Source organism: Cyphomyrmex costatus, unplaced genomic scaffold (genome assembly GCF_001594065.2).
Source record: "Cyphomyrmex costatus isolate MS0001 unplaced genomic scaffold, Ccosl1.0 scaffold300, whole genome shotgun sequence".
Classification (NCBI taxonomy): Eukaryota; Metazoa; Arthropoda; class Insecta; order Hymenoptera; family Formicidae; genus Cyphomyrmex; species Cyphomyrmex costatus.
The window spans coordinates 224,273-245,905 of NW_017277126.1; the positions used below are offsets into that span (position 1 = coordinate 224,273).

General features: G+C 29.3%; 1 protein-coding gene across 1 annotated transcript in view; it reads right to left on the minus strand.

Annotated features, from left to right (window-relative positions):
• Nucleotides 1-2,761: 2,761 nt before the first annotated feature.
• The window catches only part of RhoGAP102A (Rho GTPase activating protein at 102A), a 34,679-nt gene continuing 15,807 nt past the window's right edge, over nucleotides 2,762-21,633 (minus strand). Inside the window, exons 4-12 of the mRNA XM_018541987.1 lie at nucleotides 12,258-12,442; nucleotides 10,631-10,846; nucleotides 9,115-9,265; nucleotides 8,672-8,862; nucleotides 7,706-7,935; nucleotides 6,625-6,727; nucleotides 5,395-5,722; nucleotides 4,594-4,882; nucleotides 2,762-3,723 (exon numbers count right to left, since the gene is read on the minus strand). Of these exons, the coding sequence (XP_018397489.1) occupies nucleotides 3,384-3,723; nucleotides 4,594-4,882; nucleotides 5,395-5,722; nucleotides 6,625-6,727; nucleotides 7,706-7,935; nucleotides 8,672-8,862; nucleotides 9,115-9,265; nucleotides 10,631-10,846; nucleotides 12,258-12,442 (2,033 nt within the window). The 3' untranslated portion in view covers nucleotides 2,762-3,383. The remainder of the gene's footprint in view (nucleotides 3,724-4,593; nucleotides 4,883-5,394; nucleotides 5,723-6,624; nucleotides 6,728-7,705; nucleotides 7,936-8,671; nucleotides 8,863-9,114; nucleotides 9,266-10,630; nucleotides 10,847-12,257; nucleotides 12,443-21,633) is intronic.

The following is a 21,633-nucleotide window of genomic DNA, read 5'->3' on the forward strand; positions in this document are numbered from 1 at the left end:
GATGCGTGATATGTTTTCCTCTTTTTTTTCTTCTTTTTATATTTATATATTTTCTTTTAATTTATTAGTTTTAGTGATAATTTTATTTTCCTCTTTGCGAGAGGAAAGTGAAATCATATTGCATCCGCATTGCATCCGTCCAATCCTACGTAGGCAGCTAGCTGTGAAAATAGCAAGAGAAAGAGAGATATACAAATATTATATATATTTATATTTTATATATTATAATAGTTGTTTTAGTACATGTGCATATATATATATATATATATATATATGTACATACAATATGTATATATACATATATTTATTAAATAAATATAAACATATATTTATTTGATAAACCGTTAAATTGTGATTTAATTATTATTTTTTGTTATTAAGTAAATATTTATTTACTGTAATTAAATGTTTACTTAGTACTAATCAAAGAAATATGTATTACAATTTAGCAATTTTTTTTAGCGTACTATGTGCATGATATATATATGTATATGTGTTTACACATGCGAGACAAAAAATTATTATTCGCGTACAGAGATCAAGATATAAATTTGTTTTTTCTATCTCTCCGAAAGTATTATTATATACTACATTTTATCGCTTATGATTTTTTTTCTTATAATTATTGTTATTATATGTTCAACGTATCTTTATTTTTACACAAATATTTGTATAACATTGTTCGAGAGCCGGCCTTGTTAAAATGTTTGTACTGCGAATCACAATTATTTTAGCAGACAATTAAAATGTTTTCCTAAATAAATATTTGATAATATATGCATGCGTTCAAAGTTTAATTTATTATCATGTAACTCTCACAAAATGGTTGTATGAACACAATATAAATCAAATTAGAAGTTAAGGTTTATCTAGTAAGTTAAAAACGTGCGCGCGCGCGCGTACATTGAGATCAATCACAAATTTTTAAGCGCAATATGCTTTCGTATTGAAACTTTTGTAAAATATATCAGATTATATTTGTTTCAATATACTTTATGGCAAGCATATCGCAATAATAAGTTAAAATTATAGTTGCAAAGATAATTTTGTGTTAGAGTGAAAATAATTTCTAATTAATTGATTATTATATTCTAAAATAATAATTAAATTAGTGAATGAGAAAATATATATATTCAATTTGTCGTTAACTCTTTGAAACATTATAATACAAAAATCATATCATCCCTTTATTAAGAATCTGTTTAATCTATGATTTGATTAAATAAAGTATTTGTATAATAAATTTATATCACTTTCTAAAAGATGATATAAAAATCAAAGATATATTTTCTATTTTTTAAGAAGAAATAATTCGTGTAACATCAATTGTCAATTTTCTGCTAATGTAAAATTTACGAGTTAAATAGGTAAAGTAGAAAAAATTTCTTTTTTTGCTACTGCAAAATTATCACTGCAAATGCATTCTTTACGTCATTCTACAAGATTGTTGTGACATATTTAATTTTCTTGTTATTGTTCATACTAGATAATGTGAATAGTTGACTTTTATTATTTAAATAGTGAGGTGATTAAAGATGTGTAATCATAAATATACATATATTGTATATATTTACATGCATATATCCGTTCATATTCTAATGTGAACGATATATTTGTCACAATTGCACCTATCTATTTTTAAGTCGGCTGTTTTTGTAAAATTCTTATGTATTATTCATAACGTGATATAAAGTCTATGTGATCAATATTATTATTCAATATTTCATTATTATATATATATTAATATTGATTGTTTAAGAAATATCCAACAAATATCATATCTACATTATTGACAATATATTGTATTAATAATATTGATAATATAGGCAGTATTTAAGTGATCGTCAAGAACGGCACATAAGAAATTGAATAATAAATGAGTTAATAAAATCTATGCCTAACTTTTATTATTTCAGATCTTCGATTTTTTACAAAGTGTTTTTGTTATTTTTTATTGATTAACGTAATAAACAGAAACAAGATTTTCAGGATATACAGGGTGTCTTGTAATTCTACCGATGGTGTGCTCGTGGATAGGAGGAGCGAACCAAATTTAATTAGAATATCCTCTATCATTTTGCAATTTTCGCAATTTTTGTTAATTACCCAATAAGCAGAATGCCTAAAATCGATTTTAACATAATGTCTTTAAGATATTTTATGAAAAACTCTGAAAAAAGATATTTTAAAGTTGTCTTTATGCGTCGATTTTACCTGTTTATATAATCTTTCGAATTTAACATCTCGATAACTATTGCAAAATTTTTGCAGGTAGAGGATTTTTCGACTTAGTTTAATCCGCTCTGCGTATTTTACATGCCCATGAGCATTGTCGAGAGAATTGCCATTTATCAAATAGTGTAACTCTGATGGATGGATTTATGTAGTAATCTAAAAGAAATTGATTTTATTTTTTAAAAATTATGTATTAAAATATATTAGAAAATGCCTTAACCATTAATATTGATAATAATTTAGGATTTTCACTTTGATTTTGGATGGTGGGGAGTCCAGGTCAATGGGGATTTTAGGAATTGGAACAATCAAATTTTTTTATTTTTGATAATAAATCATTTATTACTTATATTTTTTATTTAATTTATCAGATTTGATTTGTGATGTTGAAATAAGACAATAATAGTAAAAAAATTAACTTTTATTTATTAACTTACAGACACTAGAAAAAACTTAACGACATTCATAATATAATATAACGCACGCGTCTCTCATGACAATTCACATTAATAATTATTCGCGTTAATAATTATGTCATAGAGAAGACACATTAGAAAGGACAAATAAATTTTAAGTTTCTCATTGCTCGTCGGATGACGAGCCTGTAATCAGGTAAGTATAGCGGAGAGATAACGATTTTTAGATATCGAGCTCGCGACAATTAACACTTTTATTGCGTAAAGTAAGATATTTCACACTAATTTTCTTGTTTTTGAGAGCACCCGTTACCTTAACTTTGTCAAGGTTCGTCCGAAGGGTCGATAAAACCCCCGTCGTGAAACGAGAATGCGCATTTCGTCACGGAGATCCTTCGAGAATACGAGGACGGTACTAATACAGGAACCAACAAATATCTCGCGATTTTTCAAGATTATGAGAAACATATTAAGGAACATTTTTCCAGGCCACACCTGATCGGCAGTGACTGTCCTATTCATCGAATCAAAATTCAAGATTGTGTGTGAGGCGATAGCGATATGACAGATATAATTTGATTGATGTCATTGAATAAAGAATGTTTTCTTTTTTAGAAATATATGATAGAATAGATCGTACAATTCGATAACAGCAATTGGAAGAATCCCCAAAATACCGTTTTGACAATCAATTTTGAATCTCAATTCGATATTGTAATCGTAGATAATAAATTAAAAGTATCCCTCCCTATCTTTTGGAGCACTGGAGATTAATTCTCGTCTCTTCCATACTGGTTGCGTTGGTACACGTTGTTTCTGCGTCGATACCGAGGAGGTGGAAGAGGAAGGTAGTATCGTGGACGTGGACGTCATGCTAAGTGGTGTCTTGCCAGCCAAGGTATCAGCATCAGGTATATGGCGCGTCTGATGCCTTGAATCCGTATATCGCCTCTTCGTATACTTCTTGCTCTCGCTGGAGGTCACCGTCGAGTTCTTGCTCGTTTGCAGGATCGTGGGCTCGAAATCTGACCGTGAGATCTGCAGCATTCTTTCGATATCGGCCGTCTTGGACCTGAATCATGCGAACGCATGTTCACGTTAGTTCGTATGAAATATTAGTAGCAGATTCTTCACGAGCAATTTGTTACTAGACGATAATATTTTTTAATGCAAAATCGGAATTACTTTATATTTGTATTATTCCTTTATTTTAATGTAATAAATGAAAATAGTTCTTAGAAGATTATCTTATAAAATAATATATTGTTTATACTAAGTTTCACACATCAATCTCAAAAAGGATTCATCATAATTTATTATTTTTGAGTAATTTTTGTTCAAAACTTTGAAAACACTACCGCTTTCCAAAGAAATAAAAGGAAAGCCTGCATAATCGACTCAAAAAATTGAAAATTTTTTTGCTTTCATCAATAGACCCTAGTAGAATTAAATCACTGACATTGACTATGAAATTGTAGAAAAAAATGAGAAAAGGAAGTAACTAAAATATTGTTGAAAATATTTTAGCATGAACATCTTTAATATTAAAATACTATGAATTTTAAAAACAATGAAAGAAAATTAATGAAGAGTAATGAAAAATATTGAAAACTAATGTAAATATATTTAATATTCATACTGATTTATTCAGAGAAATAACATAACCACCGCCAACTCACAACTCCGGCAACAATGTCGCGTTAACATCTGTTTATGGGCTTTATAAAATCAATTATCTCTTTTAACAAAAAAATTTGTTTCTATTCTTGAAAATATGTTATCAAAACACAAAAATTTTTAGAAAGATCCGTTGTTTAAAGAGAAAAGAATTCCGTAATTATTTTCTTTTTAGCGATTTACACAAGGTTCCTCCTTAATGTAAAAGAAGGGGTTAACCGCAGCAAAGGGCAACTGGAAGCAATAGAGGCAACAAGATGCTCACCTCAAAACCGCACCGCCAATGCTAGTGATGCTTGGCGTGTACGGCACCGCTGTACTTCTACTTTTTTCCTGCTGACCAGTCGATCTGTTCACTTGCCTTACCTCACTTGAGGTCGTGAATGAGACTCTTTGGAGAACCGCTTGCTGATCTGGGATGTATGAAACAGCGGTGACCGCGCTGTCAGGACTAGCTGGAGGCGACGACGCCCACGAGGGCGGAGAACTTAATGTCTGATCGCCCGATAGAGTTGCCGAGGAACCTACGGCACTATCACTTCCGTGTCTTCCCCCTGAAAGCAGAAATGTTAAGTTGAAGTTAAATACTTTGACTATTTAGCTTATTTGATCTATTATTTTACTGCGAGTTTTATTCAAAGATCAAGTATGCCACTTTGCCTCAATCTACTTTATATTATACGTGGATAGAATTTAATTAAAATCTATTCACTTACAGTAAGTTTATATAACAGCTCATTTAATTCTTCTTTTTAAATTTAATCTTTTTATCTTTATATATTTAATATTTTATAATTATATAGTTTATTTAACAAAATTCATTTTGTGTATCTTCTTTTAATGGCTACTCTATCATTAAGCTATTTACTGTTTGTATTTTTTTAAATTGATTTAAAATTAAGGTCATTGTTGAAATAATTCGGATTAATGACATACATAAATTATTTTCTGAATATTCAATTAATTAAAAACTATTATTATAGATATATTTAATGACTTATACTTATTTTTGTTTAAAAAATTCAAAATGTTTTTACAAAAATATTAAACGATATGAAGTACAAACCTTCACTGCAACCGGAAGTGGACCTTTGTCTTTGTCGCCTCGGGGGAGCGCTCGGTTGCTTTGGTGTTTCCTCGATGTACGGAATGTCCGGATCGTCGAGGTTCAAGGTGAACGCGTCGGACATGGGTATAGTGAGACTTGCGGTAATTATTATCGGCGAGGATTTTCGCCGAGGATCGGACGGATCCTCGCTCGATCCACTATCAACACTGTTGCTCCTACCCTCCTCCTTCCTGCGGCTTCCTGATTTCTTTGGCCGTCGATGCTTTGGTCCAATATCACCGCCGACACCCGCAGTTTGATGTAAACATTGTTCTCTCGTCCACATCTGAAATAAAGAAAACAATTTATTTCCAGTAGACTATACTCGTAATATATTGATAAATAATAAAATAATGATTACACAAATAATATTTTGAATAATGCCTTAATTATCCATTAACAATATTGAAGTTATATTTTGTTACAATTGTCAATTAAATTAATATGTTATTATATAAATCTACATATAAATATTATTTTGTTTTTAAAATTATTTAAATTTAATATTATATCTTTTAATGTTTATGAAGTAACAAATTTTTCATGCACAAATATGAATATACATATATAAATGTTTACAAACATATATAAAGTATAAACAGTAGTAAATATACTATATAGTATAATTATACATATAGTATATATGAAATATGTCCATACAGCACATATCCCTTTTTAAAAAAATTGTTGTTTAATATAATAAAAATAATAATAATGAGAAAGTAATAAAAATAATTAATTAAGGATAATTTTCGCATTGTTTTTTATAGCAAAAAATCAAATTTAAAAAATGTATGAAGATATATAGACATATTTCATATAGTATATAATTATATAGGGTGTTCGGTAAAGACCAACTCTAAAGGATAGATTTCTGAGATTATTTTGAGACGAAAATTCTAATACCAAAATGTTGAAGCTTTAATAATAGTTTTTAATTAAATTATAAGCATTTAAAGTTATCAAATCATATCCGCCCTAAAATTCAGATGTGATACAATACAATGGAAAATCTAACCACATTTAAATACACGCGAACTTTAGGTGGTATGGTTTACTAATTTTAAATGTTTATATTTCAAAAATTATTATACCTCGACACTTTGATATTACCCTTTATTATTACGGTTTGTACCCAACGTCCCGTACATGCTTATAAATGCTTATACATGTTTGATCTCATAACACCTTTCTCGTCGTCGTTGTCGCAGTGGTCGTTGACATGGTCAGTGTCTCCTCAATTGAGAACGTCTCTGCCTCGCTACATGGATCCACTTCATCTCCACATTGCCTGCAAAAGCATGTATGAAATTTGCTTCATTCTTTTCACCTGTATTCTATTAATAAAGATATAATTAAAAATATACAAAGAATATAATTATTTTGCAATTCTGACAGTAACTGTTCAATCATTGCTTGTGGACGAGAAAATAAATCTCTCAACTCAAAATTTTTATAACAAAAATTCACGATTTAAGAAGTATTTTTATAAAAAATGTGAAAAATACTAGTAAAACATTTTTTAAATACCTACATATATTTACATACATATCAATAAAAATACAGAATAAACAGATCAATAAATTAATAGATAATAATCGCTATCTTGATAAAATCTTTGGCTTCAAATCTATACGTATAATAGTATAGAGGGTATATAAAAATGAAATTCTTGAATATCTTGAAAAATATAAGTTTTATAAAAAATATTTCAGACAAAGTGTGTGTAGAGTTTGAAAAGATCTATTCACTAATTTTATTAGTTCGGCTTTGGGTGGCGTTGTCATAATTTGGTTAAGGTCACATTGATTTTTTTTAATAAAAAAACTCCATTTCATTGCATATTCTTCTAGCTTATTTCAAGAGCTTTTTAAAATACTATACAAAATTTTATTAGAAAATATTTTTCCATCAACTATCTTTTTGAATTGTAAGATTTGAAAATTACCTGTCTGTAAGACATCGTAAGCTAATTTAGGCTTAACTCTGTAACTCTTAACGACTGTAACTGTAATGTTGCAGTCATTGCAGATTTACAGTCGTTAGAGATTTTATATATGACAAAGAACTGCGTAACGATATTGTAACACTGCAGTTACAGAATAGGCCCCTAAATGTGTTTTGTATTCTTATTTAGATTTTATATATTTAACACTATATTTAAAAATATTTAATTATATTTTAAAACAATTGAAATTGTTGGTATGATTATTAATCGTAAACGACGAATTATTTTAAAGATGAATAAACGATTAAACGTGATACTCACTCGTCGACGCGACGAGATAAGGCAATATCTAACTCTGCCGGATGAGTGTCCATCATATGTTGGTATACTTCGTCCAATAGCGCCGCTGGTACGCTGAACAATGTCGACGTGTGTTCCAGAAGTGTTCGCACAACATTTATCACATCTATTCTCTCCTCGGCTCTTTCCGATGAGACCTCCGACCTCATTTGACTGGGCTTCACGCAATGCAAAATGTTTGGCGCAAACACCTGCAAAACTCGTTTTTGATTTGTGCATCACCAACTCAAAATAATTCCTAATTTAATTTGACCTTTTCGTAACAGCACCAATGATTAACAGTAGCCAAGAGATTATATATCAGTTGTCAAATTAATTAATCAGATTTCTACACGAATATTTGTCACAATATGATGATATTATTAATATTTGCGGAATTTTATGCAATAAGTATGGAAACAGAATTGAAGTTTATTTTTGTTTCTTGGCCAACATCAACTTAATTATTTCGTTCTTAATAGAACTAAGAAAAGAATTCGAAATATGAGAATTCAGTTTTCGTTTGGAATTTTGGTGCATATTTCAATTAATAGAGAATTCTTATTAAGTATTGTAGATGAGAGAGAGAGAGAGAGAGAAAGAGAAAGTGAAAGAAAGAGAGGTTATTAAAGCGTAATACGTAGCTCAACACAGAAAAAAGTGATTACTTAAATATTTAAAAAGTTAACTGGATCTGAAAATAATTTTGTTAGACCATCAAAGTAATTGTATAAGAAAAAGCATGATGAGCAATGCTGCAAAAAATATCGACATTCCGGTAACCAGCTTAAATGTCCTACATAATTATAATATTTTGATAGTTCAACAATATTATTTTTAAATTTGCATTTGTCTAAATTTTTAGATACTACTACAAAATTGTTTTTTTTTGTGATGCAGCAAAATATCGAAGAAAAATCAAATTGAAAAGTGTTATTAAATACTAACAGTTGCAAGGTTTGTCGTGTCCATTTTATTCCCTGAGATCCATTCTCCTGTTTCGCTTTTCTGATCCTCGCTGTTCGCCGCAACAACGCTCAAAAAGTTTAGAAGTGTCCAAAGAGTTTCGCGATTGGGCGTAGGTAAAAGTTGAATGAGATGCTGCAAAGCTTCTTGCTGCAATCGCCTGTTTCTGATTTCTGAAAAATGTTTGAGTAGCTCGCTTATCACGTTCATGTCGGATGACTGGAGGATTGAAAATTCATAATTGGAATTGCAAAGTATAAACAGATAAACAGGAAATGATTGACATCTTAGCACATAAGCGAATTTTGGATTTGTAAAATTTTTGCAATGCAAAATTTTTGCTGTTAGGACTGAATTATGAAATAGGAAAGGTAGATAATACTTGTCAGCAGCTTTTATCAGATTAAAACTTTGTTCTTGCTTACTTTGAGTGTGCACGAAGGCCTGATATAAATCTCTGCAAAGCAAAGGATCCGGTAGATCACGGAAATATTCCTTTAAGAGGGTAGCTACGTCGTGAGGACATTGATCGGAACCTATCTTTGTCTCTCGACCGCAATCAAAATCTTCTCTTAACTGGAATAATTATAGAAATGTCACGTTTAAAATTTTCATAAAAGATATTTTCAGACCTTTTTACAGAAGCAATTTGCTAACTTAAGAAAATGCAATAATTAAAAAAATGCAATTAAAATTATTTTAAACAAAAATAGATATACTAATGTTTATACCAATAAAAAATAAAAATTAATTGAACTCTAAAAATTACTATATGTATTTCCAATACATGTAAATATTCAATAAGGGTGAATGAAAATAAAATATCCTTCGCGATAATTGTGTATTAAAATTTACCAAAGTAAATTGTATTTAATCCTTTTTACACACCATTTAATAGATGAAATCAAGTGTAAGACTTAATCATGTAATATTTCTAAGGAAAAATATTTGAGTGCTTTAAAGCTAATTTTAGAATCGATGTTTATTACTTTTGGTAACTAAGTTTATGCCACTGCCTGCGAGGTTAATGGGCTTTGTATAGAAACCTGAATCCTACGAGCCTGAAGAAGAACTAAATTTATGGACAAATGTTAAAAATGCCCATGAGCTCTCTGCTTTCACTTATCACTGCAGATTTATAATAGTAACGTAAGACTAGGAGAATACAGAGAGCTTTGGATACTCTCACTTAAATATTTACTTATTATTAATTTTTATATCGCCGAAGTAATCAATTTCTTATTTGATAAATATTTTATTTCTATTGGTAATTGTAATAGACATCATTATAAAGTCATTAAGAGAAAATCCGATATCATGCGATTAAAGTCTAAAAAAATTTATATGTATTACCAATTTCCAATTTAAGCTTACATTAACCCAAAAATAGTGATTTAATCTCACTCGCTCTTATTAAATATTTATTTATTATTAATTTTTATATCGTCAAAGTAATCGATTTCTCATTTGATAAATATTAGATTTCCATTGGTAATTGTAATAGACATTATTATGAAGATATTAAGAGAAAATCCGACATCATGTAATTAAAGTCTAAAAAAATCTAAATGTATTACCAATTTTTAATTTAAACTCACATTAATCCAAAAATAGTAATTTAAATTACTCTTTGTTACATAAATTTTTGATCTTTATTTATGTACTTTTTTATTTTTAAATAAAAATGTGACAGTAAAAATTATTGTATTTTAAAGAATGCTATTCAGGGAACCTAATTGCATGTTGTATTGTATTTACAAAAAAAAATTAATTATTATAATACTTTTGGCGGAAAATTGTGTTACACACAATTAACCACGAATATTTTTTTCCAAGGTAAGGTAAATACGAAAATGTTCTTATCATTAAATTGAATCAATATCCGCTCAAATAAATTTCAAAAATTAGTTCTTATCATTATTAAAAGTAAACGTCTCATACCTGCCTCACCCTTTTTTTCGAGGGTGATACGCGAAACACGCCTAATGTCCGAAGACCAGTGGCCTCGAGGTGTCTAATGCATTGCCTCACGATACCTGGTACCATGTCCCATTCACTAGCGAGGCATCCTCCACCACTGTCACTTAACTCGAGCACTCCGGAATCACTTCCTGTAAGAGCACCACCTTTCGACGACAAAGACTCAGAAGATCCTCCCTAGTTTGATAAAAGAAAATGTCATTTATGTAAGGTAATACAATAGATAGAAATAAAAAGTCGTATAAGAGACAAAATAGAAATTAAAGAGAGTATATGAGAGAGAGAGAGAGAGAGAGAGAGAGAGAGAGAGAGAGAGAGAGAGAGAGAGGGGGGGGAGAGGAGGAGGAGGAGAAGGAGGAGGAGGAAGAAGAGTATTAAAGGGAAAGACATTATTTTAATATATATATATATGTATATATGACATAAATGTGTATCTGTCTGATGTATGTATAACTTATTTTCAAGCCAAACTATATTTAAACTATTAAATTCAAAATAGTTTTGAATACGATCTATAAAACTAAACATCTAATTTATCTATCATATTAAGAATACGAGAGGTATGTTGTTTATTTCCTCATTTAATTACACGTAAATTTATATAATTTATATCTATAATACATATATCGTACAAAAGCACATTTTATATTCAAATGTTTAGTGGACTTCTATTATTATATCATTTAGGAACGATGGAATAAAGTCTCATGCAAAATTGAGAGTTCTTAATTAGTCTGCGGTTAAAATTAGCGATCTCGTTTCCCTTCTATTTACGTCTCTGATCTATGATGTCATTTCGAACGCGGGAGACGCACGTGACGTCGGCACGAGTATTCTACGTCGCGCGTTGTTCTGGTATTGTATATATTATAGATAATCGATCATTTTTATTAAGTATGATTTGATGTAAGAATACAAAAGAAAACGATAAAAATCAATTTTAAAAAAAGACTATATTTTTCCGATTTAAAATACTTATCTTGATTTTTGCAAAATCATAAAATAACATTTTTTTGTGTTTTTTCATAGTTTTGAATGTACTAATAAAACTTTTAGTTTTAAGTTATCTTTAATTTTTCCAATTAAAATAAATTAATAATTTTAAATAACATCTAAAGCTTAGAACCAATTATATTCAACTGCTACTTAGCAAGCAGTTGTGGTACTGGACGTACTTAATACGAGAGGTAGATGACTTTTGTGTATGTACTGTACGCTCAAAGTCATTGGGTTTATTAATTTATTAAAAAGTTTCAGAGTTGTTCTTTAGACTGGCACTCATATTTTGTCATTGGAATTACTCTGTTAAGAATTTTGTTTTTATTTAGGTCAAAATAGAACATTCTATAAAATATTTAATAATAATTTTTGTTATATTATAATAAAAAATTATTGTTATAAAGTTATTGTTATATTATAAATTATAATAAAAAAATATTAATGAATATTAGCTCACTAACTGATTTATTTTAGAATTTAAGGAATACTCATAATAACTATATAGTTTAGTTGCTTACACAAGACAAATAGAAAAGACAAAAAGGAATCTCTTATCTGTACTAGAGATTGTTCTTTATCAATTTCTTACCTCTTCCGTTTTTGCCGCTACAGTCGGTGGAGTTTCTATAAAGCTAGAAAAACTGGTCCTACTACCGTGTCTGCTACTTCTGCTTAAGCACCCGACATCAATGATCTCTCCAACGGCAATTCTGGTAATTCTATCATTCTCTATGCACTGTGACAGAGGTATATTAAACACCAGACCACCGATGTCTGTAAGCAATAAGGTAGATAGAAAAATTTTTATAATTTTTTTAGAATTTTAATATAATAGGTGAACTTTGTGTTTATCGTAAAGAATAATATATCAACAATGTTTCACAATATTGAATTTATAATTATATTATATGGTACTTAAAAGCTTATATTAAATATCTTGAACTTTTGTTTTTCCATAGTAGCGTGTAGGAGGTCTAACATGTTCAGTACACTTTTGATCGTTGTCATTTGTGCATGCAGATTTTTGGGAGAGTAGTTGTCTCACAACAACCTGCATACGCAAATGTCTCAATAATTGTGAAAGTAGTTTTTTTCTACACCGCACGTCGGATGGAGTGTATACGTATTTTGAAAGAACAGACAATCAAATTTCTTATGAAATTCGGAAAAAATAAGTCAAAAATTCGTGAAATGCTACAAACGGTCTAATTACAATTTATAAATTTCTGTCCAATTCATTCTAACTTTCGATCACAAGAAATTTAATTCTCTCTTTTTTCAAAACATCACACTTCATTCTGATGATGCAAAAAATGACTTCCATTAATTCAAAAATTTGCAAATGCAGTTAGCGATCCCATAGAGTACGTCAAATTATGCAACTTTGAGTGACGTAATACGTCTTTATTTTAGAAAAGATAATGAGCGGAAGTAAAGATGAATTTAAAACTTATAGAAAGCTTCTTAAAATACAAACTTTACCCTTGAATGAAATAAAAGCTATAAATACGATCATTTTTTTTAAAGAGTTTACTTAAAGTTATGCAAAATTTTGGTTACGATAATTTTGTTGACAAATGTATATACAGTAATTCCATTTGAGTCTTACCACTGCTATTATTATCATCCAGATTTTATGTATTAATATCGCTAATCCAATATAGTTCGAAATATTTTAACGACTCGATTTCTGACGCTCGAGGAAGCAGACTCTGCGTAGAAATGACGTGTACATACAACGTGACAGTAATTAGCATCAACGTTTAAACTACCATTTATTGAGCATCCTTTCAGATCGGCGCCAAGAACGTATTCCAGAGAACACATAGTTGTGATTCAAAGACAGACGAGGACTCTACCCATGTCTACTTCACTCATCGATTGTAATTTGTTCCTATCAAGGGCCATATATATGATCTATAGTATTGTATATAAGGTAACCGGAGTCTATCTAGTTTTGTGATTTTTTTCTAATTTTTACTGAATTTAAAACAAAAACTAATAGTCATATTCAAAAGAAAAACATTTTTAAACATTAAAAAGTATTACACATTATGTCCTATGTACACATTATATAACCAAACGTTTTTGGCTTCAAACTTTTCTGTTGATGGAGATCCATTTAACAATATCCATTTAATATCATTTAAAGTATTTCTATGGCAACCAGACGTTTCTGGAAGTTTAACTAATTCAATAGATTCAATGGATTCAACAGATTTTTTAAATAATATTTCCTATCCGTAAAAATATTTTACCGGTTTATTTTTGGAATTGAATTCTTTTCGTAATAACAACTTTGTGAAAACTCTTGGCTTCTTTTATTCTTCATTTATTTCAACTCATTAAGTCCCAGGAAAGTCTTTGTAAAGTCTTTTAAATCTTTGTAACTCGAGTCCTAATTAAAATTTTAAAGTCATCAAAATTTTGATTAGGATTTAAAAAAATAGAAAAGCTAGAAGTCTTATGGAAATTCATAGATACAAATACGATGATACGTACACGTTCTGGATCCGTGAAAATTTAACAATTTGCTTTCTCCTTACAACGCTTGTTTATTGACAATGCAATTTTCTACAATCCAATAGAAAATATTGTTCGCAATTAATTGAGAGAGAACAATGAAGTTTCATAATCAGCCTACATTATACCTCTCAAAGAATTAGTTGAAAACCAAAAAGTATAAACGAATCGTGTTTTTATTATATATATCAGTCTGATTATAGACCGCGATCTGGGGCAGCTTTTCTCACTTTAAAACGTACCTCTTGATCGTGAGCATAAGGCACTTTACGTACTACAATGTACGAAGAGAGCGAGCCTCTTCTTGGAAGCGATCGGCATCGATCGTCAACACTTTATCACCTCCGCACGATAAATCCAGAGATGTTGGGTACGTATTTAGACGCGCGAAGTGTGAGCATACGGACATTGCGTGTATAAATATCCTTAGTGTATCTTGTTGCACACACACGTTTAAGTAATTGACATTTCCTGATAGATATATTTATATGTATATGTAATTTCGTTTATCTGTGTGTATATTTAAATCGCTAATACATTCTGAAAATGAAATTTATGGGTTTAAAAACCCATGTTGTTTTATGTTTAAGAACGATTAATTTGACAATACAATCGTGATTCTTTACGCATCTTCGGTACGCGACGTTGTCAGGTATAATTTGCTTTGTCGACATATCGAAACCCAAAAGCTTTAACTTTTAATGGGATACTGGAGCCGGTATTACCGATAAAACTAGCGTTATTAATATTTTTGTTTCTAATTTCTTTTAGTAGTTTGACAGAATAAAAATTTCTTCTCCACGATTAAAATATACATGCTAGTGTACCTGCTCCTGATGTATTTCGTATCCAAAGCTAGAAAAGTGTGTGTGTGTGTGTGTGTGTGTGTGTGTGTGTATGTAAAAGAGAAAAAGAGAGAAACAGCGAGAATACTTTTTGTATTTTACTGTATATTTTATATACAGACATATAGTATATGTTATATGAGTTTTTTATAGTTGACAAGTGGCATAAGTCTGCCTTATAAGCATGAGTCTTATGCCACTTGGCAACTAAGGGGCTCATATATATATATGTATATACATATAGTTTGTAAGGATATTTGCTATTATCTTTGTCCATCTTTTGTTTTTTCTTTACTATTATATTTTTTAATTTTTTTATTATTACAAATTTCTGATAACTTTTTGTATTATATTTATCGTATAAATAATGTTGGTTTTTTCTTATTATAAAATTATTACAGTATAAGAAATTGAAATTATTATCTTTTAAAAGTAAGTTTAGTTCAAGGTTCTCAAGGACAAATAAATATATATTTCCATTTTTATATAAGTATATGTTAGAGATAAAGTGTCAATCGATGTGGCTTATAAATCACGATGTATACAATCATTTGAGAAAAATGCCTAAATTGTACATTAAAGGGAGAGTGAGCGACCTCGCTTTATCGGCGAAGAGAATCTCTAAATTGACGTCTGATGTCCCTACGTATGGGCACTTGTACTCAACGCGCGTGAACCACAAATAAACCTGATATATGCGGAAATATGTACCACTACCGAGCACTCTGTGACTAATTTTAGCCGGCGAAATTGTGTCTCATACCAGCCTGGTCGGCCGAAGCTAATACGACTGTCCTTTGCTGCCTGTACATAGTTAAGTATGTATGTACATGTGTTTTTTACTCCGATTATTGGATTATTAGAATACCAAACAATGTATCTTATTTTAATTAATTTGACATCAAATTAACAAATATGGCAAATGTATCGATCTTTTTACAGTAACGCTGTAACGATAAAAATAGCCGTATATTATTCAAATATTCATTCTTATATTCTTGGGAAAATTACTTTGTAATTTACATTGTAAATTTAAAAATAAAATTAAGGTTTTTGAAAGTTTACTTCAAAAATTTTGAGATGATTTAAAGTATGTAAAAGGTTAATCCAAAATAACCTAAGACCTTTAAAGTATTTCAATACTGATCTTGATATAATCTTAGAATAACCAATTTTATTATTTCTCTCTATTATAGTTGAAATTTTTAAAGTGCTCTTAAGATTTTAAGGTTAAATTGACCTAAAGCAACACTTCCACGAGATGGACAAAGGCGGTGTTACACTTTCTCATAAGTAAGATCTATATACACGATAAAATAAAAGACTTAGCTTCATAAGATTCTTCATTTGTGTTCTAACAAAATAACTTTTTTTAAGTAAACGACGTTTACTTTAAAATGTAAATAAATTCATGATTTTATATGATTATCTTAAAGAAAAATTTCAAAATTGTTAATACTATTTTTTATAATTTTTAAGTTATTTTAGTTTTGTCCAATTTCTTCTTAAGTAAATTTTAAATAAAAGTTTTAAAGTGTCCAAAGAACAATGTAAATAAAAATAGTTGTTACATGCTGAGGTAAAAGTTTAGCTTTGCACAACTCACTTCAAATGACTTTTGACTGATCTTGACATTGACGTTGACCTTCAGGGTCAAAAGTCGTCGATCTTTTACTGTTCATTGTTCATTAAAAAGTCATTAACAAAACAATTTTTATCATTCGTATGCAATTTTTTAATAAAAGATACATATATTTTAGCCCATTTTTTAAAATTATTTATTTCTAGTAGTATAGCTCCTCAGATCTTTCGATATTACAAATATATATGGCTCTTCAAAAAATTGATTTTAATCTTAAATATGACTAATAGGCATGTTACATGCATATATATTTTATATTCGCTTAAAAACTCAGTTTATTTCCTTATGTAATTTTTGTGTTTTTAAAGCAGAAAAATTGTTTTAAAACAAAGAATTTATGTTATTATGATACAATTATAAACGAAAATGACCTTGATGTTAACCAAAAGAAACATAAATACACATATTTATTAGGAAACGTAAATACAGATCTACTATATATTTAGTTAGTTTAAATGTAGTACTCTTTTAAATGAGATATTTTGTGACAGATGGCGAGGTCCTGTTCAATGGCCTCCTCGTTTACCTGATGTTATACCTTTGGTTTATTTTTTATGAGGGTATATCAAAGAGGAAGTCACATCTCAACCATTTACGACAAAAAAAGAATTAAAACGAAGAATACGTACTGCTTGCACTAAGGTGACTCCAGAAATGTTGTTTAGAGTGAGGCAAAGTTTTGTAAAAAGAATTAATAAGTGTTTAGATGTTAATGATCAACAATTCGAACATTTAATAAAATAAAATATAAACAAAAAAACTATGAGTCTTATTTAATGTATCATTAATTTCAATGCACTCTACATTAAAGTTCATAACTTTTAATAGGAGCATTTTCCAAAGAAATGTTTCAGACAAAGTTTACTTGTTTTTCCTCGTAGAATCCAAATATGTAACATTTTACAGGGGGTTCCATTTGAAACTTTGAAATTAACCCCGTCTCTTTTTAAGGATGGGGACAGAGGTGGATTTTGTTTAGTTAGAAAGACCTTTTGAATATATGAAACTTTCTCATGAACAACTTTTCGATGAACAAATATTTTTAGAGTTATTAGCTTATAACACTTTACGTGGGCCATCCTATATCTATATAAGATAAAGTTATTCGGGATCATGACCTTGATAACATATGTCAAGGTCAAGGCCATTGTGGTGCGATCTTCCTTAATGTAAATAATTACCAATTTATATTCGAAAGGGTAAGAAATGTTTCTAGTAAATATGTTTACAAGTGAGTTGCCTAATTTATTTTTTGCACTGACCTAGCTTAAAATTCGAGCTCAAAATAGATTAAAAATTTGTCCCAAGAGTAATATTTAACTTTATGCTATACAGGGTAAGGCATTTAAAACAGATTACCTAAATAACTCGCTTGTTCTTAACAATAGCTAGAAGGAGAAGTGTCAAACAAAAGTTGCTTGGTTTCGAGGGTCACATATAACGTGATGTCAATAATTATTTTGTAGGTGAACACGTAAAAGATAGGCAAAGGTCAAATCTATTTTTTTAAATGAAATTATATGCTTTTTTACATTCTAATAGAGCATTTTAAGACGAATACGGTGACCTATAATTAAAAGTCATTCAAGGTTACGTGAGGTCAATAATGGAAAATAATTGAATAGAAAATATAAATTGAACAAAAAATAAAAATAAATTTCGAAGCACTCTTCGAATAATTTCGTGTATTTTCTGCTTGTTTAACGGTATACCGATAATCGTTTAAGTACTTTAAATGTATCATGGTATGTAAATAAACATTGAATCGCACATAACATTATCCATATTTACTGATCAGTTTGAATTTATCTATCGATCGAAGGGTGTTTTGTGAATTATATAAATCACCAAAGATGAAAATCATATCGATTTTTTCCGCTTTTGTATAACGTATTTCGCAAGACACGCACTTCGATTGATAGATAAATTCAAACTGATCAGTGCATATGGATAATGCTATGTGCGATTCCACACACAATATTTATTTACATACCTTGATACACTTGAACGATATACCAACAAGCAGAGAAGACACGAAATTATTCAAAGAGTACCTTGAAGCAATTTATTTTTCATTCAATTATTTTCCATTATTGATCTTACGTAACGTTGAATGACTTTCAATTATAAGTAGTATCATTGTATTCGTCTAGATAGAATGCTCTATTAGGATATAAATAAAAAAATATATCATTCCATTAAAAAAAAAGAAAACAGATTTGACCTTTGCTTATCCTTTACGCCTCCACCTATAAAACAATTATTGACATTAGATTAGGCTGGGTTCACAACCTCTTAAAGCGAGGTTGTGGAATGTGGATCCAGCCTTATGTGCCTTTCGAAACCAAGCAACTTTTGTTTGATACTTTTCCTTCTATTGTTAAAAACAAGCGAGTTATCCAGGTGACCTGTTTTAAATGTCTCACCATGTATAGATTAAAATAAGTATGCAGGGTGACTATTAAGTAATTTTAAACACAGTTCCATCAAAATAGTACTAATGACTTTCTTTTTCTTTCAATTATTACCTTGTATCTCGAAGTCGCTTCAGACATATTATCATACGAGAAATTTTTGTCTTGATTTGTGTAAGGAATCATCTTTAAAATTTTTTATGATATTTAGTAGCCACCCTATATATCGTATGTATATATGTATATACATACAATACGCGCAGGAATGTCGTAAACGTATCAAGTGATAGAGCACTCCTTCGAATGGCGAGCGTTCTATTGCGTCTGTCTGAAAATAACTGAACTAGTTATTCTCCAAACAAATAATTGCGCCATAAATTATGCTCGTTAAATACGCGGTTTTCTATGTATTAAATTACGCACTGTGTTTTAATTATTAATTTGATTGAATAAATTTCATCAATTTGTTTCACATAACAATTGACAAATTTCAACATTTTTGTTATGTAAATAGAATAATTCAAATACAAAGAATAAAAAGGCTAATGAGAGTAAACTCGCTGTTATCAATGCGAAATCACAAAAAACAATATATATTCTCGTTAACAATCAAAAAATGTCATATATAAAATACTAGTATTTAGTATTTTATATATGACATTTTTTGATTGTTAACGAGAATATATATTGTTTTTTGTGATTTCGCATTGATAACAGCGAGTTTACTCTCATTAGCCTTTTTATTCTTTGTATTTGAAATTTTCGAGAGTCGATTTTTATATTTAATTTTTAGAATAATTCAATATATATATATTTTATATTTCCAGAATTTCAGGACCTAAGTAAATAATACAATATATGTTCACGCAGAGAAGAAATATATATAATTCTATGAAAGAATAAAATATGGCATTTTATATGGAAGAAGCAAAAGGAAAATGTAGTGTTCATTTTATTATAATACATGTGAGAAAATAAATTCCGACAATTTCTCGCATCTCCGCGAAAAAGCTGTTTCTGGTGTTACTTTTTCATATTTTTCTGCTATACCTTCTTTGTTTATTTGAGCATCCGTCGAGAATTAAACTCTTTTAATTATATTTAGGTACAATAATTTTTGTGCAAATTATCACTTGCAAATTCATACCTTATTTTATAGATACTATATTATACCTTAGGTACTACACATAAATAAGTAATGTTTTACAATTTTAATTTTATATTAGACGTTATATTATTTTCTAAATTCATTAGAGCGGTATTACACTTTAAAAAGTGATAATTACACTAATCTTGAAAAAAAAAGGACTTCATTATCATTCTTTAAAGTGTAATTCCGCTTTAAACTACATAACTTTTAATTATGCAATTATATAATCACAAATACCAAACACTTTTCTCAGGGTATATAGATTATATATAGGTATGTATATATATATATATATATATATACCTCTGTGAAGAATTCCTCATATATATATATATATATATATATGAGGAATTCTTCACAGAGCTGCTCTGTAAATTTGGCGCCCCTAAATGCGAATTTTGATAAAATTATTATTGTATTCTCGTTTGTCCACCCATTATTTTCGTTTGTCCATCCTATTCTTATTATATTTTTCATAATAATAAAAAATAATCACTTGGGGGTACTACAATATTTTTTTGTGTATAACTCTTTTTGGGAGGATAGACAAATGAAAATAACGGGTGGACAAACGTGGACAAACAGTGGACAAACGAATGCAATAATGATTTTACCAAAATTCGCATTTAGGGGTTCCGACTTCTCAGAGCAGCTCTGTGAAGTTGGCACCCCTAAATGCGAATTTTGATAAAATCATTATTGCATTCGTTTGTCCACTGTTTGTCCACCCGTTATTTTCATTTGTCCACTCTCCAAAAAAACGTACATATATAACTTCACAGAGCAGTTCTGTGAATTACTAAATTTGATTAGTTTTGTCCATAAAACTTTCCTACTACGTTTTGCGTTTCTCTCTATGGGCAAAACCAATCAAATTTAGTAATTGTACATGCAAGCTTAATTCTTGCATGCAGAAGTGTAGCCGTACTCTTACAAATAAGATTGGACAATAATAACAATTTATAAAAATGAAAAATTATATATTGTAAAAAAATTCATAATAAGAGAACGATAATTTTAATATAAAAGTAATATCAATCGCAGAAACACTTTTTTTTAAATAAATAAATATAAAAAAATAAGTTATTACATTGAGAATGAACCGAAAATTTTAGGAAATAAAAATGTCACGAGTTTATATCTATAGTGTAAAGCCTAATCGAGTCTTGAAAACAAGATGTTAATGTTTATTATATTGTGTGAAATTTATATACTGCGTATGTAGTCCCCCCGCGACGCTGATGGATTTTCAGCATTGACGCATACATATTCACTACCGCAGTAATATCACTTTAGTTAAATTGAGAATCAATTTAACCACTTTTTGATGCCTATAGCATCTTATTAGATCTTAATAATATGTTGGAAGACATATATTAAAATTTAATAAT